The 26,917-nt window shown below is 48.6% G+C and overlaps 1 protein-coding gene across 1 annotated transcript in view; it reads right to left on the minus strand.

Moving 5' to 3' along the window:
* Positions 1-7,931: 7,931 nt before the first annotated feature.
* MDK (midkine) overlaps positions 7,932-26,917 on the minus strand; it is a 68,355-nt gene continuing 49,369 nt past the window's right edge. The window contains exons 3-5 of the mRNA XM_068261497.1: positions 25,393-25,548; positions 22,449-22,610; positions 7,932-8,424 (exon numbers count right to left, since the gene is read on the minus strand). Coding sequence (XP_068117598.1) covers positions 8,399-8,424; positions 22,449-22,610; positions 25,393-25,548 — 344 coding nt within the window. The 3' untranslated portion in view covers positions 7,932-8,398. The remainder of the gene's footprint in view (positions 8,425-22,448; positions 22,611-25,392; positions 25,549-26,917) is intronic.

The raw sequence follows: 26,917 nt of genomic DNA on the forward strand, positions 1-26,917 counted from the left end.
TAGTGGCGATCGCCGCTGGCAGACTTTTGATGGTGCGGAGCTTCGTCACTCAAGTGGGGAGGAGTGTGCATCGGGGTGTGCAATCCCCGCTAATCTCCGCCCACTGCTCTTGACACCATTCGGCATTAGGAAGTCCTGTCTGCGTTAGGCAGTCAGGAAGAGGTTAATGACTACAGGCCTTCAAACTTCACATGGCCTTCATATCAGCTCAAAACTGTTGCATAAAGAGCTTGATGGACTGGGGCAGCAACATCCAATCCAACTACCAGTGCCTGTGATTTGAAAGGCTCTTGCTAGTTTAACTACTTAAGGACCTGTTAACTAGAGTGACCATATTTTTGTGGGTCCAACCTGGGACGGGGGGGGGGGGGGGGCGTGGGGGGGGGTTGGCGGCGCGCGCAGCGCGCCGCGGCGAAAAGTGGGAAGGAGTGAGGAGCACGCAGCGGCGAAGACTGGGGGAGGGGGGCTGCGGCGCGCGCAGCGCGCCGCGCCGGAAAAATGGGCGTGGCCATGACATTGTATGGGCGGAGCTAACGTAATGATGTAACAGCGAGGCATAAGAAAGCAGTGTTTACGCCATGATGTGGACAAACGAGACTTTGTATCATGGGTGTGCAGAAACTGTGTGATGCTAATAGTATACCGTAACCACAAAGCAGCAAACATAGCCATCTATGACCATTAAATAATAAATGCAGTAACAGTTACCCCGGACACCAGAAAATAAACGCAATAGGCAACATGTCAGTATAAAATAAATGCAATGCGGGCAAACATGTCAGTACAAAATAAACGCAATGCGGGCAACATGTCAGTACAAAATAAACGCACTGCGGGCAAACATTTCACCAGAAAAGAAACGCACTGCGGCCAAACATTTCACCAGAAAAGAAACGCACTGCGGGCAAACATTTCACCAGAAAAGAAACGCACTGCGGCCAAACATTTCACCAGAAAAGAAACGCAATGCGGGCAAACATTTCGCCAGAAAAGAAACGCACTGCGGGCAAACATTTCGCCAGAAAAGAAACGCAATGCGGGCAAACATTTCGCCAGAAAAGAAACGCACTGCGGGCAAACATTTCACCAGAAAAGAAACGCACTGCGGCCAAACATTTCACCAGAAAAGAAACGCAATGCGGCAAACATTTCGCCAGAAAAGAAACGCACTGCGGGCAAACATTTCGCCAGAAAAGAAACGCACTGCAGGCAAACATTTCGCCAGAAAAGAAACAATGCGGGCAAACAATAACATTTCACTAGAAAAGAAACAATGCGGGCAAACATTTCACCAGAAAAGAAACAATGCGGGCAAACATTTCACCAGAAAAGAAACAATGCGGGCAAACATTTCACCTGGAAAAGAAACAATGCGGGCAAACATTTCACCAGAAAAGAAACAATGCGGGCAAACATTTCACCTGGAAAAGAAACAATGCGGGCAAACATTTCACCAGAAAAGAAACAATGCGGGCAAACATTTCACCAGAAAAGAAACAATGCGGGCAAACATTTCACCTGGAAAAGAAACAATGCGGGCAAAAATTTCACCAGAAAAGAAACAATGCGGGCAAACATTTCACCTGGAAAAGAAACAATGCGGGCAAACATTTCACCTGGAAAAGAAACAATGCGGGCAAACATTTCACCAGAAAAGAAACAATGCGGGCAAACATTTCACCTGGAAAAGAAACAATGCGGGCAAACATTTCACCTGGAAAAGAAACAATGCGGGCAAACATTTCACCTGGAAAAGAAACAATGCGGGCAAACATTTCACCTGGAAAAGAAACAATGCGGGCAAACATTTCACCTGGAAAAGAAACAATGCGGGCAAACATTTCACCTGGAAAAGAAACAATGCGGGCAAACATTTCACCTGGAAAAGAAACAATGCGGGCAAACATTTCACCTGGAAAAGAAAGCATTTACTCACCTGGCAGAAGTGTCCGGCCTCTGGCGCGCTGCTCCGTCCCGGGACCGTCTTCCTCCTCCTGCTCTTCTCTCCCGCGCTGACAGGGCTACGGCAAGATGGCGCCCGAAGCCCTGTACTAGTGACACAAATAGGTCTCCAGTACAGGGCTTCGGCAGCCATCTTGCCGTAGCCCTGCTCGCCTGCCGGTGTCGGAAACAGACACCGGAAGAGGAGGCTGGAGCGGGGCTGCGGGCAATGAACTGGCACGGCGTCTATAGACGCCGCTGCCAGTTCATTGAGGAGAGAGTGGCCAGAGTCCCGAGGCCGGGACGTCCCGCTGCTGAAAGCGGGACGTTTCCCGGGACCTCATTAAGCCTGGGACAGCGGACCCCGAATCCGGGACGTGTCCCGGGCAATCCGGGACGTCTGGTCACTCTATGTTAACCCCCCCTTCCCCCCCCCCCCCCGTGACCAGGCCATTTATAGGCCACTGCAGCTTTAAGGCCTCGGTGCAGGGCCGCACAACTCAGCACACAAGTGATTTCACCCACGTACAGCAGCGTACCTTACAGTAATGCTGGGCATACACTATACGTTTCTGCAGCTCGATTAGCTGCCGGATCGACTCCCGCCACGTCCCCGTGCGCGCCTGGATCGATTCCCGCTCGTCCCCGCGGGCGCTTCCTTATTTTGCGCTTGTTTAGTTCCATTGTCCTGCCCGCGGGTATCGAGCGCGGAATCGATCTGGCGGGCAATCGGACATGTCGGAACTTATCAATCGAGCCATCAGCGGCTCGATTGATAATAAAAAACGTATAGTGTATGCCCGGCATAAGACGAAGTCCCGCATGCAGTCTGTCACTGCTACTATCATTGTCTGTAAACCTATTTATTGTCCAGCTCTGCGTAATATGTTGGCACTTTATAAGTTCAATAAGTAATTATTCATTTAACCACTTGAGCCCCAGAGGTTTATACCGCCCTAGAGCATAGCTCCCAACTGTCCCTCTTTCCTCCTCATTTGTCCCTCTTTCAGGACTGTGTTCCTCTTTCTATGTAAATAGATATATTTCTCTACTAAAAAAAAAAGTTTGACTCTAAACCTATTTCCCATCCATTAAATTGATATATTACTAATTATAAATTGTTAATCTGAAGGAAAATTAACCAGGATAGAAAGGACCAGTGTGGTTTGAATTATAAAACATATTTTTCTTATGAAATCTTTATGGTATGTGTGACTAGGGGTGTGATGGGGGCGTGATCAGGGGTGTGGCTTAAGTGTCCCTCTTTCTCATCCCAAAATGTTGGGAGGTATGTATGCTAGTGACCAGGCCATTTTTTTTACAATTTGGCAATTTACAACTGTAACAGTTTATTGCTCGATCATAGAACGTAGCACCCAAATGAATTTCATTTGTTTTTTTTATTAATTAAAAATTGCATTGTTTTTTATTTCACCCTCACACCCCCCCCCCTCTAAATTGGCCCTAGAGACTCTGATACATACACTAACACTATACGATACATACATAGACATATGACTATGGCAGACTGAGTTTCGATTGTGAGCCCCTCCAAGGGACAGTTGAGTTACAAGGCTATTCTCTGTGCAGTGCAGCGTAAGATGTCAGCGCTATATAAATATTTGTTCCAATATTTACCTAAGTAAACAGCCTGCCAGCTCCAATCGTGGGCTGGCAGGCTGATCGCTGGAGTCCCCTTTGCAGTGAAGGGTGCTTGAGTGAGCTCCCATCACATCTCGCTCCTCACGAGATAATGCCATATGGCAGTGGAGAGGAGCAACAGAGCTGCTCTGCTCTGCCACCGCCATATGGCGTTACGCAGTCGACAAGAGGCTTAGCTGTGCCAAAAAAGCGTGAGAACCTCGGCCCTTGAGGACTGGAGTTCAGTATCCCTGTTTTTGGGCTCGTTTCCACTACACCAGTGTGGTACGATCATCGCACCGCAACTAAACCGCCGCTAACGTAAGTCAATGGAAGTGTTTCCACTGATGGAAACACTTGACGCGATGCAGCGCAGGGGAGATTACGAATAGCATGCTGCAGATTTCTGCCGCATCTGGTTGTTTGGACGACAAGCAGAAGTACCCGCGAGGCAATGCGATCGCCTCGCACCATAAACACCAGTGGAAACGGGCCCTTACACTGATGCCCCATTTCTCAGATGTTTGGAAATGTATTTGACTGGCCCAGATCAAAGGCTCATACAATTTGCATGCAAGCTGAAATTCTATGCATCTCAACCACTTTTGATCTCATCGATTTAGGTTTCAAATAACGAGGGACATTCCCTGCCCTGTGTTCCCTCAGACTGGCTTATGTGCCAAAGAGATGCTGAACATTCTGACTTGCTTACCTCTTAACCTTCCTGGCTTCGGGGTAAGCCGCGCAGGAGGTTTTCTCAGGCCCTGCTGGGCCGATTTGAATAATTTTTTTTTTTTTTTGCTGAACGCAGCTAGCACTTTGCTAGCTGCGTCAGCAGTTCGATCGCCGCCGCCCCGCGCTCGATCGCCGCTATCCGCGTCGCAAGACAGCCCCCCCCCCCAGACCCCTGCGCTGCCTGGCCTATCAGCGGCAGGCAGCGGCAAGGGGTGGATCGGGACTCCCTTAGACGTCACGACGTCGGTGACGTCATCCCGCCCCGTCGCCATGGCGACGGGGGAAGCCCTCCAGGAAATCCCGTTCTTTGAACGGGATTTCCTGATCGCCTATCGCCGGAGGCGATCGAAGAGGGCGGGGGGATGCCGCTGAGCAGCGGCTATCATGTAGCGAGCCCTAGGCTCGCTACATTTTTAAAAAAATAAATAAATAAATAAAACGGCTGCGCTGCCCCCTGGCGGTTTTTAATAGACCGCCAGGAGGGTTAAATGCAGCTTGGATTTGGGTTAATTCCTGTTGATTGAGATTGGCCCAATTCTAAAGTGCATACAACTAGCATGCATAAGAAAGAGCCAATCGCACTCTTCTGGCATACCACCCTTGATCAGAAGCAAGGGGGTAAGATGTGCAGGACTTGTCTCCGGATACCGCAGAGAATAGTACTAGTAGATCAAATGGAAGTCCGCACCATCTCTTTTAAGGTAGAACTTGTTTAATTAGTATCAAAGTCCTGCACATCTTACCCCTTTGCTTCTGATCAAGGGTGGTATGCCAGAAGAGTGCGATTGGCTCTTTCTTATGCTTGCTGGTTCATTTTGATACCTACCATATCTGCACCATGGCAACAGGTGAACATCCTAAAGAAGATAATGTCTTCACATATACACATGAGCAGATCGATAAAATCCTGTCTTTGGCTGATGGCGGATCAAGTATTCTGAACAAATCTGACACTAAACTTATCAAGCAGGATCTTGAAGCGTCCAGGAAAACATGGACCTCATTGAATCTACATGCTAAGATTCTTGCTGAATATCACCGGACTGGTATTATCCCTCGATCCAACCGATCGCAAGTTTGCCTATTGGTTCTTTTTAATGTAATTTTGATACTAATTAAACAAGTTCTACCTTAAAAGAGATGGTGCGGACTTCCATTTGATCTACTACAACTAGCATGCAAGCAGAGCTGGGACAAGGTCCTCCAGCACCCAAGGCTGAGACACCAAAGTGCGCCCCTCCATCCCTCCCACCCCAGCCGTCACACGATGATTGCTATTACACTAAGAGGCGCCCCAGGGCCCCCAACATCTTAATCTCTAGTTATCTGGCTTGCAGTCACTGCCATGTATCCCCTTTTCTTATTTCTCTCTGCTTCAAACAAAATAAGGGAATGATAGCTGAGTGAGTTGTGCGCCCCCTCCTACACTGCGCTCTGAGGCTGGAGCCTCTGTCCCCTCTGCCTCGGCCTCGCCCTGCGCCCCCATCCTACACTGCGCCCTGAGGCTGGAGCCTCTCTCGCCTCTGCATCGGCTCCACCCTGCGCCCCCTTCCTACACTGTGAGGCTGGAGCCTCTCTCACCTCTGCCCCGCCCTGCGCCCCTCCTACACTGCGCCCTGAGGCTGGAGCCTCTCTCGCCTCTGCCTCTGCTCTGCGCCCCCCTCCTACACTGCGTCCTGAGGCTGGAGCCTCCCTCATCTCTGTCTCGGCCTCGCATGCAAGGCAATATTATTACCATTTAATTTTCTATCTTTACTGACCACACATGGGAGTATTAGGCAGGGAACACACTTGTCTGTCAGCTTTCTGCACGCGCTTTTTTGCGTACATGATCTGCACACCAAGTATGTTTCTATGCAGAAAAACGCACACGTTTTTTTCACAGCAGCCAATTTTATTTATAGAGAAAACTGACAAATGTAGGATGCCTTGTGCACTTGGTACTTGGATGCCTTGGTACTTACTTTACCTGTGGGTGTCCACCACTTGCTCCGTCCGCACACCTGCGCCCCACGTGGTTGCCGGCACGGCCGGATTTACCGTAAGGCACTGTAGGCACGTGCCTACAGGCGGCTGATGATGGAAAGGCGGTTCACACCCTTCCCCAAGTCCCTCCCTCCTTCCCTATGCAGAGTCCTGAGCAGAGTGTAAATGAGAGGTTACTCACCTGCTCTCAGCATTCCACTGACCAGATCTCCCTTCAGTCAGAGGCACCTCTGGCTACTTATTGCTGAGGGTACTTCTGGCTACCTAATGCTAAGGGACATCTACAGTTCCGTATAATAGGCAAGGGAAGTAAGGGCCAGCCAGCACACTTGCGGTGCAATTCGGTGGGGTTTGTAGGTACATGGAGGGTGGAGTCTAAGGTGTCAGGACAGCTGTGCCTATAGGCTCCTGTGATGTAAACCCAGGCCTGGTTGCCGGCATAATATGGGCGCGTGTGTTATGTTACTAATGCGCCCACATATACGCCGGCACGTGTATGTGGACGGAGGATTGAGCCAGCCAACCGGTCATGTCTTCTGCACGGGGTACATTTCACCCTGGGGGGAAAGTGTGGGGGGTTTCAGACGCGTTCGTCACCCATCCTGATATTGCACGCCATCACTACAGCGCACCCAATCAAGCATGTTTTTACCTTATGTCTTGCAGCATGTCCTATCAATACATGCCACCAAATTCGGCCTGAAATTGGTTGCATTGTCGATTGGGCATGCACTTGGCGCCACTGATTATCTTCCGATTTAATAATCGAATTGGATAGTTGATCGGTTGCCAAGTTGCCTGATGTATGGCTACCTTTTAGGCCTCGTTCACATCTAAAATGGCAATCGCTGACGACAGCCTTTTGCGATTTTGTGTGTGATTTTTAGCGCCTTCCGGTGCTTACCTGCGCGTTTTCTAAGCGGTTTTGCTGAGTGTAAACTCTTTGACCCAGAAATGAATAAATACAATGTATTTATTCTTAAAAGCGCCAACGCAATCGCTATACAAAGAGCTTTTTCAAGCGTTTTACGCTTTTCCTATACCTTCCATTGAGGCAAATCGCCCCCAAAAATGGTCCATGCCGCGCTTTGGTGAGCGGATCGGAAACGAACCGCTCATATGTGAACACTCTCATAGGGAATCATTGCAGAAGCGCTTTGAGGGCTTGTTCACAATGCAGGCATTTTTGGCTTTTTTTCGCCCGCCTGCGGTTTTCAAAACTCACCCCCCCCCCCAACCGTGTTGCCAATGAATGTCTGAGAAGGTTCGTATCAGCGCGGGTCGTGTGCGGTACAGCTAGAAAAGCGGTGCATGTTCTATTTTTGATGCGGATCCGCCTCAATGGAAGGTAAAGGAAAAACGCGCAATAAGGTAATTGCGTTTGCGTTTTTAAGAATAAATACATTGCATTCTTTTCCGGGTCAAAGAGTTCACTTCCTGACGTCAGGGAGAGGATTACAAAACCGCTCAGAAAAAAAAAAAACGCTTCAAAAACCACTAAGCACAAAACGAATCTCCCACCCAAGCATCGGGAATCGGAAAAGACAACCCCCACAAATGCCCCCACCCACCTACCTTACTGCAGTACAATGCGCACAGAACCTGACAAATTTAAGAACCGCTACAAATTCAAAAACCTGTACATTTTTTTTTATTTAAAAACAAAATCATGAAAGTAAAAATAAAAACAAAACGAAATTTTCCTAAAAAAAGAAACACACAGAAATATGAAACCACATACATAATGTATGGGGGAGGGGGTAAGTTTATATATTGGGGTGACAGACTGCAGTGGGAGCTGTAGCGAGAGATAATGGGGGGGGGGGGGGGGCAGTTTTATGGATGTGAGAGGATAGATTGTATCTTTTTATATTTTTACATTTCTTTTCTTCTAAAGGCATTAGTGATTAAAAAATAGACATTTCAGAGTAACAAGAAGACTGGGAGGGGCAGAAGAGGGGGAGGGGCAGAAGAGGGGGAGGGGCAGAAGAGAGTGCATGTTGGAGACAGAGTGTGGAGAGCGTATGATGACTCTGTTATTCTGGGGGGCTTCCGACCCCACCGCACCATTCCGTAGGTTCCATATCCTCATGGTCTAATCTGAGCTTTTACCCTTTTTACCTGTGGGGGAAAAAAAAAACAGGATATTTGGAGGTCAATTGCAACAAAAATAAGGTACTGTTAAAGCAGATCCGAGATGAAAAACTAACTATAACAAGTAACTTGTCTATATATCTTATCTAAAGTTTAGATAGTTTACACAGCAAATCTAGCTGCAAACAGATTTAATAGAATATGATTATTTCTTCCTGTGATACAATGACAGCAGCCATGTTGTTTGTAAACATTACACAGAGGCAGGCTTGTCTGCATTTTGAGCAAAAAAACTAATCCCCTCTCCTCCTCCCTCCTCCTCCACTTCCCCTCTGCCTCTGAAATCTCTGGCTAGTAATACCTTCCCCTCCTCCTGCCCAGACTGAGCTCCCATGAGCCCTTGCTACTGTCTGAAAGTGCTTTGGCTCTCTGAAAACCTGTGGGCGAGGCTTGTTTAGTTTATAGGGAATTAGAGTATTAAAACAAAAACAAAAAAAGTATTTGGCTTGAGGAATGCCCTATAAACAATAGGAAAGGAACACAATTCTGCAATGAGTAAAAGTAAAAGTGGCCATACACTGGCCCGATTCGCGGCCGTTTCGACAGCAGATTCGATCCTAGGATCGAATCTGCTGCCAATCGTTCGCGCTAAACGCACCCGCCGATCCGATTTCCTCCCGAAATCGGATCGGTCCGTCGATCACGCCGTGCGGGAAATTACCCTCGATCGCCTGCGGGTAGGGTGTGCGTCGCTAGCGGCGGCCGATCCGATCAGGTATACATTACCTGACGCTGGCTCCCGGGCGTCTTCTCCGCGCTGCACGGCTCTGTTCCGGCTCCATCCATCCCGGCGCTTCCTGTGTCACTGCAGTGACCAGGAAGTATAGAGGGCGCTCTATTTGAACTTCCTGGTCACGGAGTAACACAGGAAGCGCCAGGATGGAGCCGGAACAGAGCCGTGCAGCAGGGAGAAGATGCCCGGGAGCCAGCCTCAGGTAATGTATACGGGGGGGGGGGGACAGGCGGCAGGAGCAGCTCCACAGATTGTGATCGGTTTCAGGCTGAAATCGATTCACAATCTGTTTGCAGTAAAGGTAGCCATACGATCCCTCTCTGATCAGATTCCATCAGATAGGGATCTGTCAGCTGATCGATCTAATGGCAAATCGACCAGTGTATGGCCACCTTTAATCTCGGATCCAATCATACCTTTGCGGTATGATTCCTTCCAGATTTTGTTTCTAAAAGCGACACTATTCTTTCTCTGGAAAGATTCACGCCGCTAAGTATAGGAAGCCAAAGAGCCCTCCCCCCAGGTTCATGGAGCCAGAGAGTGGCCCCAAGTGCAGGTAGCCAGAGTGTACCTCCTCGTTTAGGTAGCCAAATAGTGACTTCTGTACAGGTAGCCAGGGTGATTCTAATTTTTCGAGTTTCACCTGTGTATAGATTATATCGGCACCTGACCCGGGTGCCATTGCCTGACTGCAGGAGCTGTACAGAGCTATGCATTTTGTGCTATGCATGTTACAGGGCCAGAGTTAGGACACATACAACACTGGGCTACCTCTACGCGGTGTATGTGACTACACAAGAGACTTATTCTTGTAACGAGGATCCCAGCTTTTAACTTAGCTGTAGGGACAGCATTGATTACTGCATTGTGCAAAAGTCAGAGGCGCCAACAGGATGAAACAATACGTTAAAACTTTTAAAAAGCTTGGGAGGCAGTGGTGGACTTACCTCCCGCAAGCAGACACCAGAAACTGTCCAATTTATACAGATTTTATTGGCATACTCCAGCAAGGGACTGTGACACGTTTCACAGGTATAAACCGGCTTCCTCGGGCAATAGGGTAAAAGGAGCATACAACAGAATTTGGTCTGGGTAACACCTGGCTCTCGGTTTCCCTTTTTGATCACTGCATGATTTTTATGAATGGAACTGTACAGAGCCAGTAGGATTGTGGGAAGTCTTTATTTTTAGCTACAGTAACATCCTTATCTCAGCATGTAAATGACAGAAAGCTTCCAATTTCAGATAAGTGGATTGAGTCTATTAAAGCCAGCATCTCCTGGCTAATTAGATGGTCATGGTAAAAACCCATCAGCAAAGACTTGATTAGCTTTATGTCAGTGTACAGATACCTATCAGGAGACTGTTTGGCTTTCCTTAATACAAGGCATGGTTAGCGAGCTGCTAAAGCTGTGTACACACTTGAAAGATTAATGACAGATCACAGACCAATTTTACCCCCTTCCATGTAGTATGAGAGCCACACCTACACAGTCTATTCTATGGAGCTGCACTCCCCATCAGACAGAAATCTTACCCCCTTCCATGTAGTATGAGAGCCATACTCTACACAGTCTATTCTATGGAGCTGCACTCCCCATCAGACAGAAATCTTACCCCCTTCCATGTAGTATGAGAACAATACCTACACAGTCTATTCTATGGAGCTGCACTCCCCATCAGATAGAAATCTTACCCCCTTCCATATAGTATGAGAGCCATACTCTACACAGTCTATTCTATGGAGCTGCACTCCCCATCAGACAGAAATCTTACCCCCTTCCATGTAGTATGAGAGCCACACCCACACAGTCTATTCTATGGAGCTGCACTCCCCATCAGACAGAAATCTTACCCCCTTCCATGTAGTATGAAAGCCACACCCACACAGTCTATTCTATGGAGCTGCACTCCCCATCAGATAGAGATCTTACACCCTTCCATGTAGTATGAGAGCCATACTCTACACAGTCTATTCTATGGAGCTGCACTCCCCATCAGACAGAAATCTTACCCCCTTCATGTAGTATGAGAGCCACACCTACACAGTCTATTCTATGGAGCTGCACTCCCCATCAGACAGAAATCTTACCCCCTTCCATGTAGTATGAGAGCCATACTCTACACAGTCTATTCTATGGAGCTGCACTCCCCATCAGACAGAGATCTTACCCCCTTCCATGTAGTATGAGAGCCACACCTACACAGTCTATTCTATGGAGCTGCACTCCCCATCAGACAGAAATCTTACCCCCTTCCATGTAGTATGAGAGCCACACCTACACAGTCTATTCTATGGAGCTGCACTCCCCATCAGACAGAAATCTTACCCCCTTCCATGTAGTATGAGAGCCACACCTACACAGTCTATTCTATGGAGCTGAACTCCCCATCAGACAGAAATCTTACCCCCTTCCATGTAGTATGAGAGCCACACCTACACAGTCTATTCTATGGAGCTGCACTCCCCATCAGACAGAAATCTTACCCCCTTCCATGTAGTATGAGAGCCGCACCTACACAGTCTATTCTATGGAGCTGCACTCCCCATCAGACAGAAATCTTACCCCCTTCCATGTAGTATGAGAGCCATACCTACAGTCTATTCTATGGAGCTGCACTCCCCATCAGACAGAGATCTTACCCCCTTCCATGTAGTATGAGAGCCACACCTACACAGTCTATTCTATGGAGCTGCACTCCCCATCAGACAGAAATCTTACCACCCTTCCATGTAGTATGAGAGCCACACCTACACAGTCTATTCTATGGAGCTGCACTCCCCATCAGACAGAAATCTTACCCCCTTCCATGTAGTATGAGAGCTACACCTACACAGTCTATTCTATGGAGCTACACTCCCCATCAGACAGAAATCTTACCCCCTTCCATGTAGTATGAGAGCCATACTCTACACAGTCTATTCTATGGAGCTGCACTCCCCATCAGATAGACATCTTACCCCCTTCCATGTAGTATGAGAGCCACACCTACACAGTCTATTCTATGGAGCTGCACTCCCCATCAGACAGAAATCTTACCCCCTTCCATGTAGTATGAGAGCTACACCTACACAGTCTATTCTATGGAGCTACACTCCCCATCAGACAGAAATCTTACCCCCTTCCATGTAGTATGAGAGCCACACCTACACAGTCTATTCTATGGAGCTGAACTCCCCATCAGACAGAAATCTTACCCCCTTCCATGTAGTATGAGAGCCACACCTACACAGTCTATTCTATGGAGCTGCACTCCCCATCAGACAGAAATCTTACCCCCTTCCATGTAGTATGAGAGCCACACCTACACAGTCTATTCTATGGAGCTGAACTCCCCATCAGACAGAAATCTTACCCCCTTCCATGTAGTATGAGAGCCACACCTACACAGTCTATTCTATGGAGCTGCACTCCCCATCAGACAGAAATCTTACCCCCTTCCATGTAGTATGAGAGCCACACCTACACAGTCTATTCTATGGAGCTGCACTCCCCATCAGACAGAAATCTTACCCCCTTCCATGTAGTATGAGAGCCACACCTACACAGTCTATTCTATGGAGCTGCACTCCCCATCAGACAGAAATCTTACCCCCTTCCATGTAGTATGAGAGCCATACCTACACAGTCTATTCTATGGAGCTGCACTCCCCATCAGACAGAAATCTTACCCCCTTCCATGTAGTATGAGAGCCATACCTACACAGTCTATTCTATGGAGCTGCACTCCCCTATCAGACAGAAATCTTACCCCCTTCCATGTAGTATGAGAGCCACACCTACACAGTCTATTCTATGGAGCTGCACTCCCCCATCAGACAGAAATCTTACCCCCTTCCATGTAGTATGAGAGCCACACCTACACAGTCTATTCTATGGAGCTGCACTCTCCATCAGACAGAAATCTTACCCCCTTCCATGTAGTATGAGAGCCATACTCTACACAGTCTATTCTATGGAGCTGCACTCCCCATCAGACAGAAATCTTACCCCCTTCCATGTAGTATGAGAGCCATACCTACACAGTCTATTCTATGGAGCTGCACTCCCCATCAGACAGAAATCTTACCCCCTTCCATGTAGTATGAGAGCCATACCTACACAGTCTATTCTATGGAGCTGCACTCCCCATCAGACAGAAATCTTACCCCCCTCCATGTAGTATGAGAGCCACACCTACACAGTCTATTCTATGGAGCTGCACTCCCCATCAGACAGAAATCTTACCCCCTTCCATGTAGTATGAGAGCCACACCTACACAGTCTATTCTATGGAGCCGAACTCCCCATCAGACAGAAATCTTTGCAAGATGCTGCGCACACAGATGCTGTACACATTCAAAAGATCAGTATCTGCAAAAGATACATTCCTGCAAAATGCATTCATAGTCTATGATATCTGCAGATCCTCATACACACCTTGTTTAACAGACAATCATCTGCATATCTGACAATCATCTGCAGATCTTAAGATCCATCCTAGAACTGGTGGATCTGATCTGCAGATGAATGTCTGGTATGGTGGGCATACACGGTGCGTTTCTTTCTTATCAATCGAGCCGCTGATGGGCTCGGTTGATAATATCCGACAGGTACGGTCACGAATGGATCGATTCCCCGCTCGATTCCCACCCGCAGACAATGGCAGGGAATTGAGCGGAAGATAAGTGGAGACAAGCGGTAATCGATTCGGGCGGACGCATGGGGATGCGGCGGGAGTCGATCCGAAGGGCTAATCGAGCCACCGGATCGCACCGTGTAGGCCCACCATTAAACAAGGTGTGTATGAGATCTGCAGATATCCTAGACTATGAATGCATTTGGCAGGAGCAGATCTTTTGCAGATACTGATCTTTTGTGTCTGTACAGCATCTGTGTGTGCAGCATTTTGCAAAGATTTCTGTCTGATGGGGAGATCAGCTCCATAGAATAGACTGTGTAGAGTATGGCTCTCATACTACATGAAGGGTGGTAAGATTTCTGTCTGATGGGGAGTGCAGCTCCATAGAATAGACTGTGTAGGTGTGGCTCTCATACTACATGAAGGGTGGTAAGATTTCTGTCTGATGGGGAGTGTAGCTCCATAGAATAGACTGTGTAGAGTATGGCTCTCATACTACATGGAAGGGGGTAAGATCTCTGTCTGATGGGGAGTGCAGCTCCATAGAATAGACTGTGTAGGTATGGCTCTCATACTACATGGAAGGGGGTAAGATTTCTGTCTGATGGGGAGTGCAGCTCCATAGAATAGACTGTGTAGGTGTGGCTCTCATACTACATGGAAGGGGGTAAGATTTCTGTCTGATGGGGAGTGCAGCTCCATAGAATAGACTGTGTAGGTGTGGCTCTCATACTACATGGAAGGGGGTAAGATTTCTGTCTGATGGGGAGTGCAGCTCCATAGAATAGACTGTGTAGGTGTGGCTCTCATACTACATGGAAGGGGGTAAGATTTCTGTCTGATGGGGAGTGCAGCTCCATAGAATAGACTGTGTAGGTGTGGCTCTCATACTACATGGAAGGGGGTAAGATTTCTATCTGATGGGGAGTTCAGCTCCATAGAATAGACTGTGTAGAGTATGGCTCTCATACTACATGGAAGGGGGTAAGATTTCTGTCTGATGGGGAGCAGTAGCGTCCCTACCATAGGGCGGCAGGGGGCGCCCCGCACCGGGTGTCGGGCGCCCCAGGGGGTGTCATCAAGGCCTCCCACAGAGGCCTGTGCAGGACAGGAGGGGGAAGCAGCACGGAAAGGAGGGGTGGCGGGAAAAGCGGCGGGGAGGGGGGCCGGACCCCCCACCTCCCTCACCTGGGTCCCCTCCTTCTGGCGCTTCCCCCTCCTAATTAGCAGCAGCGGGCAAGAGGACTTACTCACCTCCTTCCTGCGTTCCAGGCGATGGCAAATGGCGTCATCGTCACGTGACGCTGGTCTCCGCCTTCTCCACCGCTCACTGTGCTTCCTGATTGGCGGAAGCACAGTGAGCAACAGAGAAGTCGGAGACCAGCGTCGCGTGAGGATGACGTTATGCGCCGCCGGAATCGCCAGGAGCAGGTGAGTGAGTCTTCTTCGCCGCTCCTGCCCGCTGCTGCTAATTAGGAGGGGGAAGCGCCAGAAGGAGGGGGACCCAGGTGAGGGAGGTGGGGGGTCCGGCCCCCCTCCCCGCCACCCCTCCTTCCAGGCTTTCCTCACACTGGGGGCAACTAAACTAGCTATACTGGGGGCAATTATACTAGCTATTCTGGGGGCAATTATACTAGCTATTCTGGGGGCAATTATACTAGCTATTCTGGGGGCAATTATACTAGCTATTCTGGGGGCAACTGTACTGGCTATACTGGGGGCAACTAAACTAGCTATACTGGGGGCAACTAAACTAGCTATACTGGGGGCAGCTATACTGGGGGCAACTAAACTAGCTATACTGGGGGCAGCTATACTGGGGGCAACTAAACTAGCTATACTGGGGGCAGCTATACTGGGGGCCAGCTATACTGGGGCAACTAAACTAGCTATACTGGGGACAGCTATACTGGGGGCAGCTATACTAGCTATACTGGGGGCAACTATACTAGCTATACTGGGGGCAACTATACTAGCTATACTGGGGGCAGCTATACTAGCTATACTGGGGGCAGCTATACTAGCTATACTGGGGGCAGCTATACTGGGGGCAGCTATACTAGCTATACTGGGGGCAACTATACTAGCTATACTGGGGGCAACTATACTAGCTATACTGGGGGCAACTATACTAGCTATACTGGGGACAGCTATACTGGGGGCAGCTATACTAGCTATACTGGGGGCAGCTATACTAGCTATACTGGGGGCAACTATACTAGCTATACTGGGGGCAGCTATACTAGCTATACTGGGGACAGCTATACTGGGGGCAGCTATACTAGCTATACTGGGGGCAACTATACTAGCTATACTGGGGGCAGCTATACAGGGGGGCAACTATACTAGCTATACTGGGGGCAACTATACTAGCTATACTGGGGGCAGCTATACTAGCTATACTGGGGGCAACTATACTAGCTATACTGGGGGCAGCTATACTAGCTATACTGGGGGCAGCTATACTAGCTATACTGGGGGCAGCTATACTAGCTATACTGAGGGCAGCTATACTAGCTATACTGGGGGCAGCTATACTGGGGGGCAGCTATACTAGCTATACTGGGGGCAACTATACTAGCTATACTGGGGGCAACTATACTAGCTATACTGGGGGGCAGCTATACTAGCTATACTGGGGGGCAGCTATACTAGCTATACTGGGGGCAACTATACTAGCTATACTGGGGGGCAACTATACTAGCTATACTGGGGGCAGCTATACTAGCTATACTGGGGGCAACTATACTAGCTATACTGGGGGCAGCTATACTAGCTATACTGGGGGCAGCTATACTAGCTATACTGGGGGCAGCTATACTAGCTATACTGGGGGCAGCTATACTAGCTATACTGGGGGCAGCTATACTAGCTATACTGGGGCAGCTATACTAGCTATACTGGGGGCAGCTATACTAGCTATACTGGGGGCAGCTATACTAGCTATACTGGGGGCAGCTATACTAGCTATACTGGGGGCAGCTATACTAGCTATACTGGGGGCAGCTATACAGGGGGGCAACTATACTAGCTATACTGGGGGCAACTATACTAGCTATACTGGGGGCAGCTATACTAGCTATACTGGGGGCAGCTATACTAGCTATACTGGGGGCAGCTATACTAGCTATACTGGGGGCAGCTATACTAGCTATACTGGGGGCAGCTATACTAGCTATACTGGGGCAGCTATACTAGCTATACTGGGGGCAGCTATACTAGCTATACTGGGGGCAACTATACTAGCTATACTGGGGGCAGCTATACAGGGGGGCAACTATACTAGCTATACTGGGGGCAACTATACTAGCTATACTGGGGGCAGCTATACTAGCTATACTGGGGGCAGCTATACTAGCCATACTGAGGGCAGCTATACTAGCTATACTGGGGGCAGCTATACTGGGGGGCAGCTATACTAGCTATACTGGGGGCAACTATACTAGCTATACTGGGGGCAACTATACTAGCTATACTGGGGGGCAGCTATACTAGCTATACTGGGGGCAACTATACTAGCTATACTGGGGGGCAACTATACTAGCTATACTGGGGGCAGCTATACTAGCTATACTGAGGGCAGCAATACTAGCTATACTGGGGCAGCTATACTAGCTATACTGAGGGCAGCAATACTAGCTATACTGGGGCAGCTATACTAGCTATACTGGGGGCAGCTATACTAGCTATACTGAGGGCAGCAATACTAGCTTTACTGGGGGCAGCTATACTAGCTATACTGGGGGCAGCAATACTAGCTATACTGAGGGCAGCAATACTAGCTATACTGAGGGCAGCTATACTAGCTATACTGGGGCAGCAATACTAGCTATACTGGGGGCAGCAATACTAGCTATACTGGGGGCAGCTATACTAGCTATACTGGGGGCAGCTATACTAGCTATACTGGGGGCAGCTATACTAGCTATACTGGGGGCAGCTATACTAGCTATACTGAGGGCAGCTATACTAGCTATACTGGGGCAGCTATACTAGCTATACTGAGGGCAGCAATACTAGCTATACTGAGGGCAGCAATACTAGCTATACTGGGGCAGCTATACTAGCTATACTGGGGCAGCTATACTAGCTATACTGAAGGCAGCAATACTAGCTATACTGAGGGCAGCAATACTAGCTATACTGGGGGCAACTATACTAGCTATACTGGGGCAGCTATACTAGCTATACTGGGGGCAGCTATACTAGCTATACTGGGGGCAGCTATACTAGCTATACTGAGGGCAGCTATACTAGCTATACTGGGGCAGCTATACTAGCTATACTGGGGGCAGCTATACTAGCTATACTGAGGGCAGCAATACTAGCTTTACTGGGGGCAGCTATACTAGCTATACTGGGGGCAGCTATACTGAGGGCAGCAATACTAGCTATACTGGGGGCAACTATACTAGCTATACTGGGGCAGCTATACTAGCTATACTGGGGGCAGCTATACTAGCTATACTGGGGGCAGCTATACTAGCTATACTGGGGCAGCTATACTAGCTATACTGGGGGCAGCTATACTAGCTATACTGAGGGCAGCAATACTAGCTTTACTGGGGGCAGCTATACTAGCTATACTGGGGGCAGCAATACTAGCTATACTGAGGGCAGCAATACTAGCTATACTGAGGGCAGCTATACTGGGGGCAACTATACTGGGGGCAGCTATACTAGCTATACTGGGGGCAGCTATACTAGCTATACTGGGGGCAGCTATACTAGCTATACTGGGGCAGCTATACTAGCTATACTGGGGGCAGCTATACTAGCTATACTGGGGGCAACTATACTAGCTATACTGGGGGCAACTATACTAGCTATACTGGGGGCAACTATACTAGCTATACTGGGGGCAACTATACTAGCTATACTGGGGGCAGCTATACTAGCTATACTGGGGGCAGCTATACTAGCTATACTGGGGGCAGCTATACTAGCTATACTGGGGGCAACTATACTAGCTATACTGGGGGCAGCTATACTGGGGGGCAGCTATACTAGCTATACTGGGGGCAGCTATACTGGGGGGCAGCTATACTAGCTATACTGAGGGCAGCTATACTAGCTATACTGAGGGCAGCAATACTAGCTATACTGGGGCAGCTATACTAGCTATACTGGGGGGCAACTATACTAGCTATACTGGGGGCAGCAATACTAGCTATACTGAGGGCAGCAATACTAGCTATACTGGGGCAGCTATACTAGCTATACTGGGGGCAGCTATACTAGCTATACTGAGGGCAGCAATACTAGCTTTACTGGGGGCAGCTATACTAGCTATACTGGGGGCAGCAATACTAGCTATACTGAGGGCAGCAATACTAGCTATACTGAGGGCAGCTATACTGGGGGCAACTATACTGGGGGCAGCTATACTAGCTATACTGGGGGCAGCTATACTAGCTATACTGGGGGCAGCTATACTAGCTATACTGGGGCAGCTATACTAGCTATACTGGGGGCAGCTATACTAGCTATACTGGGGGCAGCTATACTAGCTATACTGGGGGCAACTATACTAGCTATACTGGGGGCAGCTATACTGGGGGGCAGCTATACTAGCTATACTGGGGGCAGCTATACTGGGGGGCAGCTATACTAGCTATACTGGGGGCAGCTATACTGGGGGGCAGCTATACTAGCTATACTGGGGGCAGCTATACTAGCTATACTGGGGGGCAGCTATACTAGCTATACTGGGGGCAGCTATACTGGGGGCAGCTATACTGGGGGCAACTATACTAGCTATACTGGGGGCAGCTATACTAGCTATACTGGGGCAGCTATACTAGCTATACTGGGGGCAGCTATACTAGCTATACTGGGGGCAGCTATACTAGCTATACTGGGGGCAGCTATACAGGGGGCAAATATACTAGCTATACAGGGGGCAAATATACTAGCTATACAGGGGGCAACTATTGACAATTGAAGTGTTTTGTGGACAGGTCTGCCACACGATTGCATGTATTTTCTGGGCAAATCTGCCGACATGATTGCATGTATTTTCTGGGCAAATCTGCCGACATGATTGCATGTATTTTCTGGGCAAATCTGCCGACATGATTGCATGTATTTTCTGGGCAAATCTGCCGACATGATTGAACGTATTCTCGGGGGCAAATCTGCAGACATGATTGCATGTATTTTCTGGGCAAATCTGCAGACATGATTGCATGTAATTTCTGGGCAAATCTGCCGACATGATTGCATGTATTTTCTGGGCAAATCTGCCGACATGATTGCATGTATTTTCTGGGCAAATCTGCCGACATGATTGAACGTATTCTCTGGGCAAATCTGCAGACATGATTGCATGTATTTTCTGGGCAAATCTGCCGACATGATTGCATGTATTTTCTGGGCAAATCTGCCGACATGATTGAACGTATTCTCTGGGCAAATCTGCAGACATGATTGCATGTATTTTCTGGGCAAATCTGCAGACATGATTGAACGTATTCTCTGGGCAAATCTGCAGACATGATTGCATGTATTTTCTGGGCAAATCTGCCGACATGATTGAACGTATTCTCTGGGCAAATCTGCAGACATGATTGCATGTATTTTCTGGGCAAATCTGCAGACATGATTGAACGTATTCTCTGGGCAAATCTGCAGACATGATTGCATGTATTTTCTGGGCAAATCTGCCGACATGATTGAACGTATTCTCTGGGCAAATCTGCAGACATGATTGCATGTATTTTCTGGGCAAATCTGCAGACATGATTGAACGTATTCTCTGGGCAAATCTGCACACATTACGTTGTATTTTCTTGAGAAAACCTGCACAATTATGTGAATTTTCTGGGGAAAGGGTCACCAAAACTTGGGCCCACTGTCTTTGCATTGCACTTTTAAAGGGAACCCGAGGTGAGAATAATATTGAGGCTGCCATATTTATCTCCTTTTAAGCAATGCCAGTTGCCTGGCTGCCGTGCTGGTCCTCTGCCTCTAATTCTTTCAACCACAGACCCTGAACAAGCATGCTTGTTTCTGGTGTGATTCAGTTCACTACTGCAGCCAAATAGATTAGCAGGGCAACTAGTATTGTTTAAAAGGAAATAAATATGGCAGCCTCCATATCACTCTCACCCGGGTTCACGTCAAATTACAGTTAGCTCCGCCCTCATCCGGTCATGGCCAAGCCCATTTTTTTGCCGCAGCGCGCTTCGCGTGCCGAATGTTGTGGCGCCACCCATTTTTTGCCCCTTTACTTTTTTTTGGGGGGGGGGGGGGGGGTGTCTTATAATACCCAGCACCGGGTGTCAAATGCCCTAGGTACGCCACTGATGGGGAGTGCAGCTCCATAGAATAGACTGTGTAGAGTATGGCTCTCATACTACATGAAGGGTGGTAAGATTTCTGTCTGATGGGGAGATCAGCTCCATAGAATAGACTGTGTAGGAGTGGCTCTCATACTACATGGAAGGAGGTAAGATTTCTGTCTGATGGGGAGTGCAGCTCCATAGAAAAGACTGTGTAGAGTATGGCTCTCATACTACATGGAAGGAGGTAAGATCTCTGTCTGATGGGGAGTGCAGCTCCATAGAATAGACTGTGTAGGTGTGGCTCTCATACTACATGGAAGGGGGTAAGATTTCTGTCTGATGGGGAGTGCAGCTCCATAGAATAGACTGTGTAGGTATGGCTCTCATACTACATGGAAGGAGGTAAGATCTCTGTCTGATGGGGAGTGCAGCTCCATAGAATAGACTGTGTAGGTGTGGCTCTCATACTACATGGAAGGGGGTAAGATTTCTGTCTGATGGGGAGTGCAGCTCCATAGAATAGACTGTGTAGGTGTGGCTCTCATACTACATGGAAGGGGGTAAGATTTCTGTCTGATGGGGAGTGTAGCTCCATAGAATAGACTGTGTAGAGTATGGCTCTCATACTACATGGAAGGGGGTAAGATTTCTGTCTGATGGGGAGTGTAGCTCCATAGAATAGACTGTGTAGAGTATGGCTCTCATACTACATGAAGGGTGGTAAGATTGGTCTGTGATCTTTCATTAATCTTACACACCACCGCTTTATGCAGCAGCTGGAATTGATGGGTCCATTTTGAATAAACTTTGCACCTGCTTGGAATGTTTGGCATCTCCCAACACTAAGGGCTGGAACCCACAAGGTCGATTTTTTTTTGTGAGCGTTTTAGGGAGCACTTTGAATCGCTAGCGCTTTTCACTAAACGCTCTGCCAATGTAAACAAATGTAACCAATTCCACAGTAGCGATTGTGATTAGCAAAATCGCAATCGCAGGATATGCAGCATTTTGGGAGGGCGTTTGCGCTTCAATGCAATGTACTGAAGCGCTGGCAAACCGCTCACAAATCGCTGCACATAGCCATTTGACTGCAATTGCAAACTGTAAATAAAATTAAGATACATTGAAAGGACCAATCAGAATTAAAATCACTAATCGCAAATCGCTACACAATCGCTGGCAAAAAGCTGACACTTTTTAAAATCGATCCTAAAAGCGCCGGAAAATGCTCATGAAATCACTTACAAATCACTTATTAAAAATGCTAGCGATTGTGCTAGCGATTTGCGATTTGTAGTGGGTTCCAGGCCTCCTGGTGGATATGGAGGTGGCGGGGCTGGCAGACTCACCTTTGGATTTGGACTTGGGTTTCAGGGAGCAGGGTTTGGTGGCCTCCACAGTCTTCTGGCACTCTGCATTGTATAAAGCCTTCTTCAGGTTCCCCACACGTCTCTTCATGCCGGTCTCGGCGTTGCATTCTTGCCAGCCGTTGAACTTGTACTTGCAGTCAGCTAGAGGAGATCATAGAAGACAGGTCAATGACTGTGCACCACCTGAGGAGGTGTGTCCGAAACACAACTACAAATCAGGGGAGTGGCCCACCCCCCCAACAGAGAAGATCATAGACCGAGGACAAGTCAATGACTGCGCACCACCTGAGGAGGTGTGTCCGGAACACAACTACAAATCAGGGGAGTGGCCCACCCCCCCAACAGAGAAGATCATAGACCAAGGACAGGTCAATGACTGCGCACCACCTGAGGGGGTGTGTCCGGAACACAACTACAAATCAGGTGAGTGGCCCACCCCCCTAAACAGAGAAGATCATAGACCAAGGACAGACCAATGACTGCGCACCACCTGATGGGGTGTGTCCGGAACACAACTACAAATCAGGTGAGTGGCCCACCCCCCTAAACAGAGAAGATCATAGAACGAGGACAGGTCAATGACTGCACACCACCTGAGGGTGTGTGTCCGGAACACAACTACAAATCAGGTGAGTGGCCCACCCCCAACAGAGAAGATCATATACAGAGGACAGGTCAATGACTGTGCACCACCTGAGGGGGTGTGTCCGGAACACAACTACAAATCAGGGGAGTGGCCCACCCCCAACAGAGAAGATCATATACAGAGGACAGGTCAATGACTGTGCACCACCTGAGGGGGTGTGTCAGGAACACTACTACAAATCAGGGGAGTGGCCAATCCCCCAACCAGGGGCGTAGCAATAGGGGGTGCAGAGGTAGCGACCACATCGGGGCCCTTGGGCCAGAGGAGCCCACCCTTCATCACAGTATTAGCTCTCTGTTGGTCCTGTGCTGGTAATAATCACTTTTATAGATGCTTTGAATAGTAGTAATCCTTAAAACACTGTTCCCCATCTCCTTCCTGCAACTCTGACTCTGTAGTTGTCTTTGGCAGGTTTTGGTGCGCCAAGTCAATTGTTATGTATAGAGTGCTTGGGGGGGCCCCATGTAAAACTTGCACCGGGGCCCACAGCTCCTTAGCTACGCCACTGCCCCCAACAGAGAAGATCATAGACCGATGACAGGTCAATGACTGCGCACCACCTGAGGGGGTGTCCGGAACACAACTATAAATCAGGTGAGTGGCCAATCCCCTAACAGAGAAGATCATAGACAGAGGACAGGTCAATGACTGCGCACCACCTGGGGGTGTGTGTCCGGAACACAACTACAAATCAGGGACACCTGCTCTTCCAACAACAACAAAAAAAACTACCAGGGCATTACCAACGTTCAGCCCCCTTTCCCTGCAGAGACACCACAGCCAGAAAGTCCATCTGTTAGGAATCTTAAGAGTGCATACACACTTGCAATTTTGATTGGCCAATCACTGACCAATTCTACCTCCATGTAGTATGAGGGCAGGTTTTGAATATTCTGAGCAGATAGTGTAGGTAAACACTCAGGGCCCATTTACACTTGCTGATTGGAAAACGCTAGCGTTTTGCTCTGGCCTCTGTTGGCGATTAACACCAAAAAACAATCACCATTCACACACATTTTTTTTTATTATTTATTTATTTATTTTTTCTATAGCACTAAAATGCGATCGCTGGGAAATCGCCTGAAAATGGCGCAGGCTACGCGTTCAGTGTTTTTGGGTGATTTGCGGCGATTAGCGCAAATCGCCCAAATGAGAATGGGCCCATACACTTTTATTACCCTAGCGCTTTGAAAAGCGTTCGCGTTTGAGCGTTTTGCTGAAATCGCCAGCAAAACGCTCAAGTGTGAATGGGGCCTCATACTGCATGGAGGTGGTAAAATTGGCCAGTGATTGGGCAATCACCATAGAAAGTGTGTACCAGGCTGTCACTTCTCCATTACTTCCCTTGCCCGTTATAGGTAGCTACAGGTGTCCCTTAGTATTTGGTAGACACAGCTATCCTCAGTATTCAGTAGCTAGTGGGAGACTGAACTGAGATCTGGTCAGTGCAATGCAGAGAGCAGGGTGAGTAACCTCTCATTTACACTCTCATCAGGACTCTGCATAGGGAAGGAGGGAGGAGCTTGGGAAGTGGGCCACCTTTCCATCATCAGGCGCTTCTAGGAACATGCCTACATTGCCTTATGGTAAATCTGGCCATGAGGGGAGGTAAGGGCTTAATTTTAATGGGAGATGTATGTAGGTATGATTTTACTATCTGGCCCCCTAATTTAATTCCTCCTGTGTAATGTGAACACAGGAGGAAGTAGTGTGTGTATGTGTTACTTTCACTTTATCAGTGACCCCCGGCATCTCATGGATGTCAGTGGTCATTGATCACAGTCACTTAGATCGGAGAATGGGAACTATGTTCCCATTCACTGATCTGTGCACTAGTGGGCGGCGACGAGAATGTGCACAGGAGCACGCACGGGAGCGCGCACAGCGGCGGTAGACTAATTTCTACGTCCCTGGGACTTCAGATGAAGTCCTGCAGGGCATAGATATACTGCACGCGGTGCAGTAAGTAGCTTTAATAGGCACCTTCAAACAGTAAGCAGAAGTTAACTGACCACAACCAGCCTGTAAGAGTCTTGCCTGTTGATCACTTGTTCAAATCAAACTCATGCTTCTCTGAGAAGTCTACACAAAGAATCGATCATCCGTAATGACTAGAAGGAATGCTAATGCAACGATTATGTGCAACGTCTGACAGCCCACAAAAGCCCATCGAATAAACAGACGGCTGATCCGCTCATGGCTGCTGCCCGTTGCACTGGGCGTTGTCTCGCTGGATAAGGCGAATGTGCTAAGAGACGGCCACCTCCCCCTGCTCACCTCCGAATGACTTCTTCCAGTTACAGGGAATCTTGCACTTTAATTTGCTGGTCTCCTCTTTGCAGGTCCCCTCCCGAGTGCCCACACCGCAGTCATCCTTGTTGGGGACGCAGCTACCCCATTTCCATTCTGCACAGTCTGATGCCCCCTTCTTTCCTTGGGTGAGAGAGAGAGAGAAAGCATGGTTACAGAAAGTAAAAGAAACTGACCAATAATAATGTATGAAAATCGGCACAAAACGAGAATGTGAAGAAATATCCAGGCAGAGGCGTAGCTATGGGGGGGAGGGGGAGACATATGTCCCGGGCGCAGCACTGTGAGGACACTCAGCACGACTGCTGCACCCCCACGTGTGTGATGGGCGGCTCACTGGCTGCCTGAAGAGCCCCTGCTGCTCTCCCTGCCTCTGAGGAGTGCAGAAGTGTTAGCAGCAGAACAAGCAGGGCACATCTGGCTATCTGAACAGGGGAAGGGGGCAACTTTGACTATCTAAATTGGGGAAGGGGGGTACATATGGCAATCTAAACCAGGGCTGGATTTAGGCCAAGGCCAACTAGGCCATGGCCTAGGGCACCACAGGAGCAAGGGCACCAAAGCAGCAAGCTAAACCTATGCAACATTTGCAAGCTTGCAAATGCTGCACAGCAGGGAGATCAGGCAAGCACCTGTCCGCGGTACTCTGCCACTAGCTGCCTGTGCAGCGGCCGCCTTGCTCTCTGTGCACGTTTAAATTGTGGCCGGCGGCTATGGACTTGGGCAGCATTGGAGACGGAAAGGAAGAGGAAGCAGTGGCGTACCTAAGGAATTTGACACCCGGTGCTGATTATTATAAGATGCCCCACCCCCCCACCACCACCACCCTCAACTCCCGCCTCCCCCCCCCCCCCAAAAAAAAGAGCGAGTGTGGCATACTAACCGCGCCACGGTAGGTAATGCCAGGTTTAGGTGCTCCCTGTATAGTAAAGTGGGCAGCATTTCACCAGAAATTAATCGTACAGAGAGCAGCATTTCACCATAAAATATTTGTAAAGAGAGCAGCATTTTACCAGAAATCATAAAGTGGGCAGCATTTCACCAGAAAATAATTGTGAAGTGGGCAGAATTTCACCAGAAAATAATTGTGAAGTGGGCAGAATTTCACCAGAAAATAATTGTGAAGTGGGCAGAATTTCACCAGAAAATGATTGTGAAGTGGGCAGCATTTCACCAGAAAATAATTGTGAAGTGGGCAGCATTTCACCAGAAAATAATTGTGAAGTGAGCAGCATTTCACCAGAAAATAATTGTGAAGTGGGCAGCATTTCACCAGACAATAATCGCTATGTGGGGGGAGCATTCACCAGACAATAATCGCTATGTAGGGGGAGCATTCACCAGACAATAATCGCTATGTGGGGGGAGCATTCACCAGATAATAATCGCTATGGCCGGAATCTGACGTGCAGCTCCCCGACGATCCGCCAGCGACGATCCTCCTGCAGCCAGTGTAAATCTCCCGCGCTGACAGGCAGAGTGCAGGGCTACG

The sequence above is a fragment of the Hyperolius riggenbachi genome, chromosome 11 (assembly GCF_040937935.1).
Source record: "Hyperolius riggenbachi isolate aHypRig1 chromosome 11, aHypRig1.pri, whole genome shotgun sequence".
In the NCBI taxonomy this organism is placed as follows: domain Eukaryota; kingdom Metazoa; phylum Chordata; class Amphibia; order Anura; family Hyperoliidae; genus Hyperolius; species Hyperolius riggenbachi.